The 15,732-nt window shown below is 65.6% G+C and overlaps 1 protein-coding gene across 2 annotated transcripts in view; it reads right to left on the minus strand.

Annotated features, from left to right (window-relative positions):
• The window catches only part of FBRSL1 (fibrosin like 1), a 68,850-nt gene extending 58,561 nt beyond the window's left edge, over window positions 1-10,289 (minus strand). For both annotated transcript variants that reach the window (XM_069496739.1, XM_069496740.1), the window contains exon 1: window positions 9,960-10,289. In XM_069496739.1, coding sequence (XP_069352840.1) covers window positions 9,960-10,247 — 288 coding nt within the window. In that variant the 5' untranslated portion in view covers window positions 10,248-10,289. The remainder of the gene's footprint in view (window positions 1-9,959) is intronic.
• Between the last annotated feature and the right edge of the window lie 5,443 nt (window positions 10,290-15,732).

Consider the following 15,732-nt stretch of genomic DNA (forward strand, 5'->3'; position numbering starts at 1 on the left):
AGAAAGAGAGGCAAAAACCAGGTCACTCAGATTTGACGGAGGTGGCCCTCCGAAAGGGAGCCGGGTACGGGGATGACGGGCAGGCGCTCCGGACAAGCCCGTGCCACTGAGATCCGCAGCCGGGCGGGAGGAAGGCGCAGAAGCCAGAGCCCCTGTCCTGGCGCCTCCCTTGCTGGCCGGGGCTGAGGGGCCACTGGGCCGCCATTTGCCCACAGTGGCGCCTGTCACTTGTGCCCAAGGCCTTGAGCACCGGAGGGAGGCAGGCTCAGGCCTGAGTCCTGTCCCAATGCCACAGCCCCGTGACCTCCCGACGGCAGGGGAGGCGTCCAGAGCACTAACCCGCCGTGGGCAGTGGAGCCGGTGGGTCTCTGAGGCCTGGCGGCCTCCCTCCCTGTGCGCCCGGGACCCGCACGGCTGGTGCTGACAGCTGCAGCTCACCTGTCACTCCTGGGCCGCCCAACACCCCAGAGCGTCTTCTGCGGCCCAGGGAGGCCCAGGGCTAGCACGGGTGTCACTGCAGCCACCAGGCCTGGGATGTGAAAGGGCCCGGTGGCAGCCGCAGGTTGGCCTTGCCTTCACCCAGGAGCACCGGTCTGCGTGCACCAGGGAGGACAGGCTGTCTCACAGCGCCGGGGCAGGGGGCCTGGTGGGAGGAACTGGCCCTGAGAGTAATCGAGGCTGAGACAGCTCACCTGCCTCCTGCCCCGGGGACCCGTCCACACCAGCAGCCCAGCTCACATCAGGGGCCACCCCTCCCTGGCCAATGTCCCCTGAGCTCTTTCCCTGCCAGGATCTTGGCCTCACAGTCCTGGGAAGAGGCACGTGGCCATGCCAGCCCAGGACAGGGGAGGAAGGGCAGGCTGTGTGGGCACAGGCCGAGGGTCAGAGGGGACAGCTGTGTTGGGAGAGGCTATTGAGGACCTGAGGGTCCCTGTGATGGGAGCCCGGGGCCATGCGAGTGTGGACAGGCTCTCCCAGGCTGGAGACATCTGCGGATGCCCCAGGGCCCTCAGCCCCCTGGGCCTCAGTTCCGCCCAGAGGGTGAGACCAGCAGATTCGTGAAGTCCAAGAGCCGCGTGCCCAGCATCGTGAAGAGACAGCAGCTTGGCCCTGACCGCCACCACTGCTGGGACGTCACTGTCACGACTGGGTTGCTGCTAAGGCCGGGGCTCCAGCAGCAGCCACCACAGGGCCACGCATGTGCCCCAGACACACGTAGCTGCTTGCCCCCCACAGCCATGGGAAAGAGGGACTCTGCCAGCACAGACTGGGCAGGCACCGCCTCTGGCCTCAGGAGCTGGTCACCGCATGTGGCTCTGAGCCCTCGTCACTCGCTCGCACGGAGTCCACGGGCAGTTCCTGCCCCCACGCCGCCAAGCTGGACACGGTAGCTCCAGGTCAGGAGGCAGGGCTGGGGCCACAGAGACCCCGCCCAGCCAGCCCGGGCTTTCTGCCGGGGGCCCGCCCACACGTGCACACACACATGCCACGCACGCTGCCCCTGGGAAGGCGGGCGCGGAGCCTTCGACACCGGCCTGGGCTGCAGAGGGCGTGGCGGCCCAGCTGTCCACGGAAACCAGACAAACAAAGTTCTGGGGAACTCAACAGAGCCGCACCTGCGCCCGCCAGTTTTCCCTCTCAGCGTGCTCCACAGAGCAGGCACCACCGCAGCCCCATGCTGGACTGGAACCAAACGCCTCACGTCACTAGTCCCAAAGCGCCTGACTCCACCAGCTTGAGGACCGCCCTCCACCCACCCCAGCCCCTCAGCATCCTCCAGACGGCCACCGCCTGTCAACCCAAAACTCGACCCGGCCAAGCCGCTACCCCACATGCCTGTCCTCCCTGACGGGCCCTAGGGTGGCCATGGACTCCTCTGCGAAGCCCGCCTGGACTGCTTGTCCTTGTCCCTTTACTGCCGGCCATCCTGACACTCACTAGTCAGTGGCTGGGCCCCTGGCATATTCCCTGGAGGCTGCGGCAGGCCTGGCACACAGCTGGCACTCAATATATGCTTACTGGGTCGGGGAAGGAAGGACAGTTCCTCCCCCACCTGGCCACTCCCAGAGCCCAGCACCCTCAGCGGGCCCAGCATGTACCCAGCAAGTGCAGCAGGGCTGGGTGGGAGGGGCAGCGCCAAGGCCGGATGAGGCCACCCGTCACCCAAGGAGGCGGCCCCGGCAGCCCAGGCTCCTGAAGCCTCACAGAGCACCACCCAGTTGTGTCCTCAGGGGACTCAAGGGACAGCAGGAGCTCCCATCACGAAAACATGGGCAGGAAGGGCTTGGCCTGCCCCCGGGGAGGGAGGACTAAGGGGCTCGGAGCAGAGAGGGGTGTGGACAGGGGGCCACCGGGCCTGGGTAGTGTCACTGGCCTCCACGCCCAGTCCACAGTGGGTGAGCACCCAGGGCTCCCCATCCATCACACCAGGCGGCCGGGGGGTCGAACTCTGGCTTCCTTCCTCCAGAGCGGCCGTCGCCACCCACCCGGAGCGGAGCGCCATCCTCGCTGGAATGCGCGCACGGGGCCCCAGCTCCGCGTGGTCCAGCCCAGAGGAAACCACAGCCACTGAATCCCACCGTGGGGCCGCCCGGCTGCCTGGCACAGGGAGACGTCGTTCTGGAGCTGCTGTGCACAGCAGCCCTCAGTGCTCCTGGAACCTTCCAGAACACAACCACCCACACAGCCCCAAGAGGCACTGGTACCTCCCACAGTTCCCAGGGGATCCTGGTGTTTGCAGTCACAGAGCAGAAGACCCCAGACTCCCATGAGCTGCAGCCCCACGTCGGGGTTGGGGGTGCCTGGCCCTGGCCAGCCCACCCGCCCAGGCCAAGTGCCCACAGGCAGGGCCGGCCCCGCCCACTTCCCTGGCCAGTGGGCAGGGTGGGCCCCGCGTCCAGCCCCGCCCGCCATGGGCTCTAACCGGCCTGAAGCTCAGAGTGGGGGACGTGCCAAGACCAGGCAGAAAGGAGCCTGGCAGGCAGCTGGCGACCGTGGGGGCCTCTGGAATGGTGGCGGGGCCTGGCATGTTCGCCGGGTGTCACACTCTCCACGCCAACACCCCCAGCCCTCACGACCCCAAGCCATTGTGAGTGCAGGGCCCAGAGCGGGAGCCACGCCCACGCGGGGGCAAGCAGGGTGGGGGCCCTGAGCCCCCCCGAGGCAGCGGTGGGTGCTGGACAGAGTTGGGCGGCCCGGCCCTTCCCCAGGGAACCAGCCCCCACCCTGCAGGCCAGGCCAGAGGAGGGGGCCAGGCCGGCAGCGGGCCCTCCCCACCCAGTGCCGCATGACCTTCTCAGACGCCACGGGCTTCCCAGGTATCTGGGGGCAGCACACACACATGTGCGTGCACACTAACACGTACAAACACACATGCGTGAACACACACACACACACACAGCACTCGTGGGACAAGCCCTGGTCCTTCCTCAGGGACCCAGGGGCAGCTCAGCACCGTCCCTTGTTTAGGGACAAATGACTTTGCTATGAGCCATCCAGGGTCTCTGAACAGTGTCAGATCTCCAGGCCAGCACTGCCCCAGCAGTGGAGGGGCACCCTGGGTCCCTCCAGGCAGCCTGGGGTCACCGGCTCAGCTCATCCTCGCAGGGCAGGTGGCCTGGGGACATTGAAGGGTGACCAAGGCCTGTGGGCTCCTAAAATATGCAGGAGCTGAGGCCAGAGGAGGTCCTGGCGGAGTCTGGACAGAGGAGTGCAGAGAGGACAGCCTGGGTCAGTGGTCACGCACCAGGTGGGCTCTCTGGGGGCTCCTCCTGAGACCGCCTCCCACTCTGATTCTGGAGCTGCTGGGGCCCTGGCACACCGCGCCTCCCTTAGCCAGACGCCTCTGTGCTCGTGGTCATGGCCCGCTCGCTGCCCTCTCCCGAACCCCCAGGGCCAGCTCCTGCCTGGCTCACCCCACCTGCTCTGGCCAGGTGCCCCACGGTCTGGTCTCCTCCCTCAGCACCTGCCTCCTTCCCGCCCCAAACCACGCTCACCGCTCCCTGGTGAACGGGCCGGAGTGCTGGGACCCCAGAGTCCTGTCCAAATGGTGAAGAAGTGGACAATGCGTATGCCGTTTGGACTATTCCAGAGTACAGAAAAAAAAGAAAAGTTTCCAACCCGATCACAGCAGAACCCTCAAAAACAAGACAACCACAGACAGGTCTCCTCGGAAACATGGTGGCAGAAACCCCAGCTATCGGCAAAGCCACCTGAGGTGAGACTCCACCACCACGGCCAGGCAGGGGCCGTTGCCGGAGCTCAGGGACAGCCCGACACGCACGGCACGACGGTGCCCGGCGAGCAAGGTGCTGCCCACAGGCGCTCCCTGGGCAAGAGGCCGCCCACGTGACACACCCGGAGTTGAGGGCAGACGGCAAAGGCCTCCCACCAGGGGAGGAGGGACAGACACCCGCAGGCCAGATACCGACTCTCACGACGCAGTAGCAACACACGAAAAGGCAGCGAGGGCCCAACGGGGAGGGAAGCAGCGCGGCGCCGGCTGCTGGCAGGAGCCACCAGGGCCAACGTGACCCCAGAGAACCGAGGGACAGTCAGTGCTGGCAACAGAACGCGGCAAACTGCTGCGGTACAAACGTTCGCGGGAAAATGGCTTTCCTACACCGACAGCAACAGCCAGCCGGAGACCGTGGAACAAGGCTCCTGCCCAGAGTGACAGACACGAAGACCAGGTGAACGTGAGACCCAGCAGGGAGACGGCTCTCACAGGACAGCCTTCCACCCCGCAGGACACGGGAGCTGCACCCGGGCCACTCCTGTCCCAAGGGGACACGCACACACGGGAGGGCTGGTCTCCGCACAGGCTGAACCCCCCGTGTCTCCTCAGAGGGGAAAAGCCAATCCGAGAGGGACCAGGGAACAAGAGCTGAGACAGGAACGGACGGAGGTGCGGGTGTCGGGTCAGGCTCCTGGCTGCGGGACCCACAGGGAACCCAGGGAAGAACCTTCCAGGCCGAGGGCCAGCCCACACCCAGGCCCAGGGCGCCAAGCGTGCACAGTGGGTGTGGGAGCCGCAGGGAGGACCCTGAGGGACCTGAACTGGAGCCGAGAAATGACAGGCCCAAGAAGCTGGAGGGTTGGAGACTGTCCTGCCGCAGCGGCCTAGACCCGAGGCCTGCAGGCCCCGCTCCAGCCACGGCAGGGCCCAAGGGGCCGGGGACTTCGCTCTCACCCCCTCGAGCAAGCAGCCCTCGGCCCCAGCTGTGGGACCCTCTGGGAGGAACTGGGTTCACCCCGTCCTCAAAGCAGCCCAAGACCATCACAGGCAGGTTCCAGGCTCAGCTCTGCACCCCGTCCCGTGACTCTGGGCCTCAGCTTCCCTATCTGGACAGCAGGAAGCAGCCATGAGGAGAGGTATGGGCTGAAGACCCCCAGCCCTGTCCGACTGAGGGCTGGGCTGGGCACAGGCATGGCCCCCAGCACAGACCCGGCCCTCACTGGCACCACCGACAGTGACAGTATGGGCTTCAGTGGCCCCCAGAAGCCCAAGTGACACCGCTGGCCCCTGCACACGCACTCCCGGCCAGGCGCACTCCCGGCCCTGAGCCAGCCCAGATCCTCCTGCCCTGTGCCCTTCCCGGGGGACCCTAATCATGCCGTGAAGCCCCCACCAGGCCCACACAGCAGAACCTCCTGGCTGCACCCAGGGATGGGCAGAGCCTTGGGCGCCCCCCAGCCCCCATGCTGTGCCCTGAGAACCTGCACTCTCACCTTGGCCCAGCCCTGCAGGCTCACGCCCCCGCCCAACAGGGTCCTGTTTGTCACTGTCCACAGAGATCACAGCTGGCCCCTGGACGATCACCCGCCTGCTGCCAAGGCCATGGGGGCTTCCTGAGCGCTACTCGGCACAGCAGGGTGGGTCGGGTTTTAGACGCACGTTCCTCGGATTATAAAAGTAACACGCGCTGACCAGAGAACGTGGAAACAGAATTAGAGAAGGGAAGTTGCCAGCCACCACGGCTAGTGTTCTGGGCACTTTCTTTTCCATTTTCGTTCCCACGTACACACTTCCTGAGCAGACTGCGTGTCTGCACTTCGCCATGTCACAACGATGAAGCACCAGAGACCCAGGAAAGCAGCCACCTGGAGGAGGCTGAGGCCGGAGCTGAAACTTTAGCACAAACCTTTTCACAGAGCTCGATTTCTCAACCAGGTGAAAGCAATTTGGTGTTTGAAAAAAGCAAATTAACAAAAAAAATCACAGATGTCAAACCAGAAGGGCGGTTTCTGCCCAGAGGTGGTGGCAGAGGCACTTGCCAGACACTGGCCACCCCTCTGCTGCCCAGAGCACCCGGCCAAGCACCTGACTCCACGCACGGGCCCTGCACGCGAGAACAGAGGGTGCCGTCGGTCTCAGGCCCGCTGGGCTGAGCAGGGCTGATCACCCGGAGATGCAGGGCCGGCACAGGCTGTTCTGTGGCTGGAGGGCAGCCTGGGCCACCTGGAAGGTGGCGTCTGACACAGCCCTGGACGCTCCTCTCAGCCCCACAGGCGGGAAGCTGCCCTTCTCAGAAGGACCTGGGCACGGACCAGCAGCAGCACCCAGCACTTCCCTGGTGGGCGGGGGCAGCTCCCTGTCCCTTCTGGGCAGTACCACCGGGAAACAGAGTTGTCACAGAAAACAAGAGGGACAGCAAAAACCATCCACCCAAACTGCCCCAGCATCCCTAGCCAGACAGAGCAAGAGCAGAGGACAGAGGCTAGGGGACACCCCAAACCACGAGACCCCCTCCCCCTTCCACGTCAGACAGATGGAGATGCAGAAAGTCAAGGGAGCCGGCTCAGATCTGCGGAGCCCTGGCCACCCCTGCACCCCCAGGCCCACAGGGCTTGGCCCACGCAGCGTCATCAGCTGCTGTGCACACACCCTGAGCTAGGCCAAGCCCTGCCCCCTCAGCCCACAGCCACCACTGCCAACATCAAGGAGCACCTGCTGTGTTCTCAGCGCACACAGGCACAGGCTGGAGATCTCCAGCTGACCCAAGGGGCAGGCACTGTGCCCCGACAGGGGCATGTCCAGAGGAGTCGGGCTCTCTGCTGGCGCACAGGGGGTGCAGGGGGCTCTGCCCGGGGCAGAGGGGGTGAAGAGGTCCACTGAGGGCACAGGGGGATGTAGGGGGCTCTCTGCTGGCGCACAGGGGGTGAAGGGGGCTCTGCCCAGGGCATAGAAGGGGGAGTCTGCCTGGGGTACAGAGGGTGAAGGGGGGTCTGCTGCTTGGGGGAAGACGGTGGGGCCTCCCCAGGGCAAACAGGGAATGGGGGGCCTGCCCCAGGGGACAGGGCAGGGCTGGGAGCCTATCTGGGTGGGGCTGCACTGACACCCTCGGGACACTCTCCACACGCAGGCTGCACCTCACCAGCAGGTCTGTACCTGTGCTTGTTTACAGCCCTCGCCGTGCCCCGCAGGGTGAGCAAGCCTTGGGGTTACATGGGCTTCTCTGACTCTCAAATGTCACCCCCAGGGGTGCCATGTCCTCTAAGGTCCCAGTGTGGGAACAGCCCCCAGGACCTGGGGATGGAGTGACTGTGAGTGAAGGTGGGATGCGGACAGCCCCACTTCTGGGCTGGGGTCCTGGTGGCCCTGAGCATGCGCCAGCATCTCCCTCAAGCGTCCCACGTGAGAGGCCTCCAGAGCAGGCTGGACAGCCTGGGGCCATCAGCTCCCCTCGCTGTGTGCCTCAGTGTCCCCATCTGTGGAATGGGGGCAACAGCCAGCCTCCCTCGTGGGCCGTAAGTCTGTGAAGGGCAGCTCAGAACAGTGCCCGGTAGAGGGAACGCTGACCCGGTCAGTCTCTGCTGCCGGCGTGGTCACGAATGATCTGAACTTCAGGGAAAAACCACTACACTTTAGCAAAAAACGAGGCCAATCAGGAGACACTTCTGGGCCAACCCAGAGGTTATGACTCGTCCAGAAGCCCCGTACTTTCCAAGGCAGCCTCAGAAGGGCAGAGAAAGGTGCCTGAAACACCCCAAAGGTACCGTGGCTGGGTGACTGCCCAGCAGAAGCCGGCGAGTCACGCTACGGTGGGTGGGGCGTGGGGGGTGCTGGTCTGACCCACACAATTCCCCAAAGCCCACTGACTGTGGCCGGGGACTTGGTGACCCAACGGAGGAGGTGCACAGTCAGAGCCGCTGCAGGAAGAGCGCTTGGACCCAGACGGGCCAGGCCCACTGTGGCACCCTGTGACCTCAGGCGCGTGACCCAGGCCTCCTGAACCTCAGCTTCTCTCCTCACTCGTTCAGGACACAAATGTGTATGGGACACTTTGACACACCAAGCTCCATCCTGGGCACCGGACCCCACAGCAGACGCACGAGACAGACACGGTGCCTGCTCTCTGGCCGCTCTCAAGTTCTCGTGGGAGAGCCGAGAGCACAGGGCAAACACCTCACAGGACAGCTCCACACGGTGGCAATGACAGGAGGGAAAGGGGGTGACTCTGGCACCTGGGGTTGTGGGGACAAGGGCTGCCACTACAGACGGGGCTCGAGGTGACATCTGCGCTGAGACGTGCAGGCACCAAACAGCCAGTCGGCGAGAACAGGAGGAAAACCCGACCGGCTCCCCTGCTGGAGCCAAGGGGTGAGGAGGCCGTGGGGGGACAGGGCTTTTGAGGCCACAGTTAGGGTTTTTGTTTTTCCCTCCTGGCAGGGGACACAGATGGGGCAGGCAGAGTGGTTAAGAGGTCTGGAACAGTGTGACCAGCCTCATACGCTGCAGTGCAGGAGCGTAGCCCAGGGACAGCCTGTGGTAAGTGCTCAGTAAACCGTAGTCCATGTCATTGTCACTGAGAAGGGCGAAACCAGTCCTGGAAATGAGGCCACCACACCCCACCAGGAGCCATCTAAGGCCCCCAGGTGTGCATGACAGGGGACAGCCAGGCTGTGTGGTGAGCACAAGCTACAACACCCATGTCCTGTGCTCACAGGGGCCCCACCTCTGTCCATGCACCCAGATACAAGGCGGCAGACCTGGCCCAGGGCCACATCCTCGGCCACCAACACCTGACCCTGAGGCTCTTTCCAGCCCCCAGCAGCCCCCAGAGTTGGAGTGGACTCAGCGCAGGGACCTGCAGGAGACATCTCCCACTCCCACAAAGCTCGGCCTGAGACTGGCAGACCCCAGGCCCCGGGCTCCCAAGCCCCAGGATAAGTTAAGGAGCTGGAAACCGAGCGATTCCTGGGATCCAAAGTCCAGCAGACAAGGGTCCGCCAAAGTAAGTGCTGCATGGGGCACACCGGGCTGGAGGTGTCTGCGCTCCCGCAGGGCAGGGGAGCTGAGGGTTCCAGGACCCCAGGGCCCTGGCAGCGTTTCCACTCATACCTGCTCCTGCCCACCCCACTTGCCAGCTCCCTGACAGCATTTCATTTCCCTCTCTACTCACCTGGGTTCAGGCAAGAAGGGCAGTATTTGCTCAGCAAATATTGTCCACGACAACTCAGCCAGAGAAGCAATATTTTTTGCCAACCTACTAACCATGCAGCAAGCAGCAGTGAGCAAGAAGGGTCTTAGAGGTAACCCTCCTCTCCTGCTCAAGGAGAAGGGAGGAACAGGAAGAACCTCAAAGTATCTATTTTATCACCGCCTCCACGAAGTCCAGCACGGCCCATCTCTCCTAGCACGTCCCCAATGAACAGAGCGATATTTTGGCAACATAAAAACACAACTGAAAAAAGGCCGATTGTGCTGCCAGCCAGCCCCCTGTTCACAATACAATCTAGATTTTTTTTCTTTTGCAGCTCAAAACACCCCTATACCCACCCGCTGCTGCTAGGTCCTCCAGACGCGACAGTCGGGGCGCGCGGCGGACACCAGGGTCCCGGGGCAGGAGAGATGGATGGGACAGGACCTCCCCGCAGGGGTCCCCGCGGCGGGGGCGGGCTCCGGGCCGCTCCCAAGCCAACTTCGGCGGAGGCGCATCCGCTTCCCGGGCACCTACCTCCAGGGCCTCCAGGGTGCTGAAGCTGGCGATGGCGAAGCCGTCGATGACCTCCTCCTCCTGCGAGCTGGACTCGCGGCGGCGGCGGCGCGGGGGGCGCGCGGCGCGGGGCGCGGGGGCGGCGCGGGAAGGCGCGCCGCGGAGGCCCGCGTTCTCCTTGCCGGGACTGGGCTCAGGCTCGTCGCCCGACGACGGGCTCTGCGCGCGGGCGTCGCGGGCGGCCTCCCGTCGCCGGCCGCGGTCCCGCTGCGCGCGAGAGCGCCGGCTGGGGCGGACCTTGGCCTCCATGGCGGCGGCGGCGTGCGCCCCGTCGGGCCGGTGACCTTGACGCCCCGCGCCCGGGCCTCGCGCGGCCGCTGCTCCCGCTCGGCTACGCGGCGCCGCCGGGCTGCGTGGGCGCCGCGCGGGCTCGGGCCCTGGGCGGCGGCGGCGGGCGGCGGGCCGGGCCGGGCATGCCGGGCGCGGGGGGCGCCTCAGCCCCGGGCCCGGCGCGGCGCGGGACCCCCGGCCCAGGGGGCCGGGCGCATCGGAGGGGGCGGGCCCTGCGCTCAGCGGCCCTCGGCCGCCCCCCAAGGGGCGCGGCCCATGCGCACGGCGCGGGATCTGGCCGGCGGGCGGACGGCGGGGTCGGCGGGCGGGGGGCGGGCGACCAGGCCGGGCACCGGGCTCGTGAGGTGGCTGCGGCGGCGCCTGGAGCGGATAACAACTGACGTACTTCCGCCCGCTGCCGCCGCCAGAGGAAGTGAGCGCTCCGCGGGCGCCAGCCCCGCCCAGGCCCGGCCCCGGCCCGCCCCGCCCAGGCCCCGCCCCGCCCCGCCCAGGCCCCGCCGCGTCCTCTCAGCCAGGCCCCGCCCCCTCCTTCCCTGGCTGGGCCCCGCCCCCTGCCGTCAAGTCCCGCCCCTGCCGTAGGCCCCGCCCACCCTCTGCGCCAGGCCCCGCCCCTGCCCCACGCCCCCCGGCCGTGCCCACAGCTGAGTCCAGAGCCCGGTCCGCGCCGGCTGAGGGCGGACGGCACCGTCTTCCACGTGGGGGCGTATGGCGGGTCCCGCTGCGTCCCGCCCCGAGACTCCCTCCGGCCACGCAGGCGGGACGCGGGACCGACGGGAAAAGGGCCAATAAAATAACGTCGAGTGGCCACTCCGGAAAGCGGGATGGGAGGTGTCGCAGCGCGTTGGGTGGTCCCAGGGGGCCTGGGACCGCGGGTGGGGGACGCCTCCCTGCCCGGGGAAGTGCTGCCGGCCCGGGGAGGGGTCTGCCAGGCCCAGGGCTTCGGCCCCCTCACCCTGCCCTTGGGGGCAGAGGGCCTGTGTGCTGGGCATGGGGGTGTGATCTGGAGGCACAAGCTGTTGGCGGGGCTGACCCGGCCACAGCTGAGAAAGTGGCCCGGGGGGCTGAGGGGGAGGGGGAGGGGTGGGCTTCCTGTCCACCGGCCTCTCTCTCTGCCCACCCCCAGCCTCCCAGCGTGAGGGCTGGGCCCTCCTCACCCTCCTCCCAGTCTGGGTTTTGTTATGAAAATGTCTTTCCTGGGGGTGGGGGGGCACATCCCCCCTTCTGATTTTTAAGAGGCTCATTAGGAGCCTGAGCGGTGTCCCTGTGCCTTCCTGCCCCGCCAACTCCCCTTGCAGGACAGAAGGCCAGAAACTGGGTGAGAGTCACGTGGGCAATATTTCAGGCACTCATTTGGATACAGGTCCCTTCCGGGAGCGGCCGTGGGGTCCACACCTGCTCCCGAGCCACCAGAGGCCCCCCCCACGCCCAGCCTGGGCCCCACGGTCAGTGGGACCACAGGGGACTTTCTGGGTCTCCTTCTCCCACATCCAACAATTGCTTGGGAAGGTCTGAGTTCTGGTTGTGAAGTTTTCAAATACAGAACTATACATTCTTCCGGTGTGTGCCCCGGCGGAGGGCCTGTCTCTGGAGACCCCCCAGGGGCCTCTTTTCTGGGCTCCTTCCGGATTTCCTGGGCCCTCCCTGGGGAAGAGGCCCAGGTGTCTCTCTCCTTTGATTCATTTCCGGGTGGCCCGTCTGCCAACCTGGGGACCCGCCACCATTGCTCTGGGCTGAGCAGCTCCCCAGGCAGGGCTGGATTTGGGAACCTCCTCTCCAGGAGAAAACATCTGGGCTGATGTGTTGGTGGACGGGAAACACCTGGGAGAGGGGCTGGGGCCGAGGGCAGCTCCTGGCGGAAGTGTGTCTGCCTGCCTGTGGGCCGAGCCTTTCTGCATCTGCAATCTCGTGCCTCAATGACTGCGTGTCCCACCAGGGTTCTGAACGTCCGTCCAAGGTTTGCAAGGGCCCTGCCAGGGCCTGCGCCACAGACCCCTCCACACCCTCCACTGATTTCTCAGGGCGTAGCGTGGCAGAGCTACCCGCGCTCCTTGTTTTGATGCATTCAGTTTGCTGCTCATACGTGGAGGACGGGGGCCTTGCAGCGTAGAGACCCTCGGGGGTTGGGAGACAGCGTGGGCAGCACGGCCCACAGAGCCTGGAGGGGACAAGGTGATACCCAGAACAGTGGCCCTCAAGCCTTTGAAACGTGGCAAGTGCAACTGAAGAACTGGATTTTGGGCCAGGCGCGGTGGCTCACGCCTGTAATCCTAGCACTCTGGGAGGCCAAGGCGAGAGGATCGAGACCAGCCTGAGCAAGAGAAAGACCCCATCTCTACCAAAAATAGAAAAATTAGCCGGGCATGGTGGCACATGCCTGTAGTCCCAGCTACTTGGGAGGCTGAGGCAGGAGGATCGCTTGAGCCCAGGAGTCTGAGGTTGCTGTGAGCTAGGCTGACGCCACGGCACTCTAGCCCAGGCAACAGAGTGAGATTCTGTCTCAAAAAAAAAAAAAAAAAAGAACTGGATTTTGCATTTATTGATTTTAATCTGAAATCAAATGGCCCCGTGTGGCTACCATGTTGGGCAGGGCAGGTCTAGAACCAGATTGCTGGGGCTCCAACCTCAGCACTGCCACCACTACCTCTGTGCCTCAATTGTCCCATCTATAAAATGGGGGCGGGAGGTGATCACACTTGTGCTATGGAAGGTCTGAAGCCTGCCCCCCCCCAGTTGGGTGTGGATTTCAGTGGTTCTCAAGCCTTGAAGCGTGTCAGACTTCAGACTCCCAGCGGACAGGCAGGTGTGAATTCCTGACCCCTCAAGTCTGAGTGGGGTGGGGCTTGAGAATTTGCGTTTCCAGTGCGTTCTCTGGGAACCGTGCTTTGGCAACCCCGGGCTGCAATGCTCCAGGGGTGTCTGTCCCTGTGCACCACCCGGGGTCCTGCTCCGCCACCAAACCCCCGAGCCCTGGCCTCCTTCAGAGCCAGGTCCCCTCTTCTCTCTGCCCTCAGTGTTGGGATCCCAGTAACTCCTTCCCAGGCCCCTGGGGCTCAGCGCTCCGGCCCCACGGCCAGCCCAGGTCTCTCCCTGGCCCCACGGCACATCGCTCAGGGCCCGCCCTGTCCTGTCGGCCCAGGGAAGGAGACCGGTCCTCCACATGCAGGGACCCCACAGGTGGGGAGGCCTGGACAGCACAGCTGCGTCTCCCCAGCACACGGGCTCATCGGGCTCATCGGCTGGTCGCTGTGCATCCCAAAGCCCAGGCCTCACCTGGCCACTTTCCCCTCCCCCAACCTCACCTGGCCACTCGCCCCAGGCCCTCACCTGGCCACTTTCCCCTCCCCCATTCTCACCTGGCCAAATTCCCCTCCCCCACCCTCAACTGGCCACTCCCCCAGGCCTTCACCTGGCCACTCTCCCCTCACCTGGCCACTCCCCCCAGGCTCTCATCTGGCCACTCCCCCTCACCTGGCCACTGCCCCAGGCCCTCACCTGGCCACCACTGCTGCTCCCAGCAGAGCACCGTCCCCCCTCCCACCCAGGCAGAGCTCCGAGTGGCCTTGGGAGCATCAGTGGCTTCCAGGACGGCACGTCCAGCTCATCAGTCCCAGCGGCTGGGTTTGCGGTAGAGAGCCCCTCGCTGCTCTCTGTGAGGCTTCGGCAAAGCTCACTGACATGAAATTGTATTCGAAATTAAATTTGCTCCAATTGTTCCCAATTAGGCCCTGTAAGTCCACCGAGCCGTCTGTCCTTTGGGGTGCAAACTTGCTCATGGGGTGACGGCTGGAAAACACATTTTATCTCTGACAGGCCGGCCCCAGTGCCCCATCCGGGACTGCTGCCTGCTCCTGCCGTGGGGAGGTTCCACTTGGGGTGCAGTGTGAGAGCGCTGCCAACGGGGCTGGTCGGGGGTGCTGGGCGAGCCGTGGTGCCGTGTGCTGAGGGGAGGTGGCGGAGGGAGGAGGCTGGTGGTGTGAACTGGGAGTGTTCGCCACTTTGAGGGCAGGCAGCGGTGGAGCAGGCCGGTGGTGTGAACTGGGAGTGTTCGCCACAGCGAGGGGAGGGGCCCAGGCAGTGGAGGCCGGGGCTCTGGGAGACCTGGCGGGGCACAGGTGCCCGTCTCATGCCACCTTCCCCAGCAGGGGCCTCTGCAGATGTGGTTGGGTCCAGGATCCTGAGGAGGGGACAGTCCCCAGGGTCCCCGTGAGAGCGAGCAAGAGGGGCAGGTCGGAAGGTGGGGGCCCCGCCTCCTCACAGCGGCCACCCCTGCGTGGTGCCTGGGCTGACCTGGACTCGGGCCAGAGGGGCTGTTCCCACCCTCCAGCGATGCTCAAGAATGTTCATGAACGGGGTGCCCGAGACCCCTGGGCCTGACCCCACCCTCCTCAGCTGCTTGTCTGACGTGCAAGCCAGACCCCCGCGTGGCACAAGCCCCGCCTGGGTCCACACCCAGGTGCACCGCGGCTCCCAGCAGCACGGAGGCGGACACAGCCCAGACACCCGCCCGCTGCGAGCGGATTGCAGAACGTGTCCGGCAGTGGAGAGGAGGTCGCCGAACCCCCCACCCTTGGAAACAAGCGCTCGCTGCCTCGAAACCGCCCTCTGTAAGATCAGCACAGGGCGGCAGGCGGGGACGTGGCAGGAAACACACATGAGCAGCCGCCGTCCCCGCTGGCTCGCTGCTCACGGGTCACGTAGCTCAGGCTCTCGAAGGCCCTCGGCTTCCTCGCCCGCCGCAGATAGCATCGCCCTCGTGGAACCTCAGGCTGCTTTCGAGGCCTCTTCCAGGTCTGCATTCCGTCGGCACGGGGGCGGCCGACCCACCGGACCGGTGGCCCGACCAAGGAACCGACCCGACAGGTCGTGTGGCCCCAACCCCAGCGCTGGCTCAGCAAAGAAGACAGTTTCCACCCTCCAGTTCCGCGTCCACCCAGCGAGCAGCAGAAGCAGTTCCGCGGCCCTTTGCCCGCCAAACGGTCTGTAAAAACCCTTTCCCCCCGACTCCTCGGGGAGATGGGTGGGAGAATTTCCTCCCACCTCCTGGCGCGGCGCCTGCGTCTGAAACTCTCTGTGCCGCGCCCCTGCCGTCTCAGGGCACTGCTTCCTCTTGAGCAGCGGCCAGAGAACCCGGCAGGGCTGTGACACGGACCACGGCTGGGCTGGGTGCGACCGGGCTGCCCACCTCTCCCACGCCCGGCCTGCCCCGGGGCCTTTGCACGCGCTGCTCCTCTGCGGACGTCCTTCCTCCGGACTGGGCCGCGGCTGTCCCTGTTCTGGCGCAGCCTCTGCTCCCCCACGCCCCGCCACGTGGTGGCCCTGGTTGCCATGCGCCCCTGAGGCGTGAGCTCTGTGAGGACTCTACCCTGCTGGCCGCCTGGCCTGCCGCTGCAGCCCCCTGGAGCATGGCGAGGGCCGCTGTGCTGACTGCGGGGCGCCCGGGCGC

Source organism: Eulemur rufifrons, chromosome 21 (genome assembly GCF_041146395.1).
Source record: "Eulemur rufifrons isolate Redbay chromosome 21, OSU_ERuf_1, whole genome shotgun sequence".
NCBI lineage: Eukaryota > Metazoa > Chordata > Mammalia > Primates > Lemuridae > Eulemur > Eulemur rufifrons.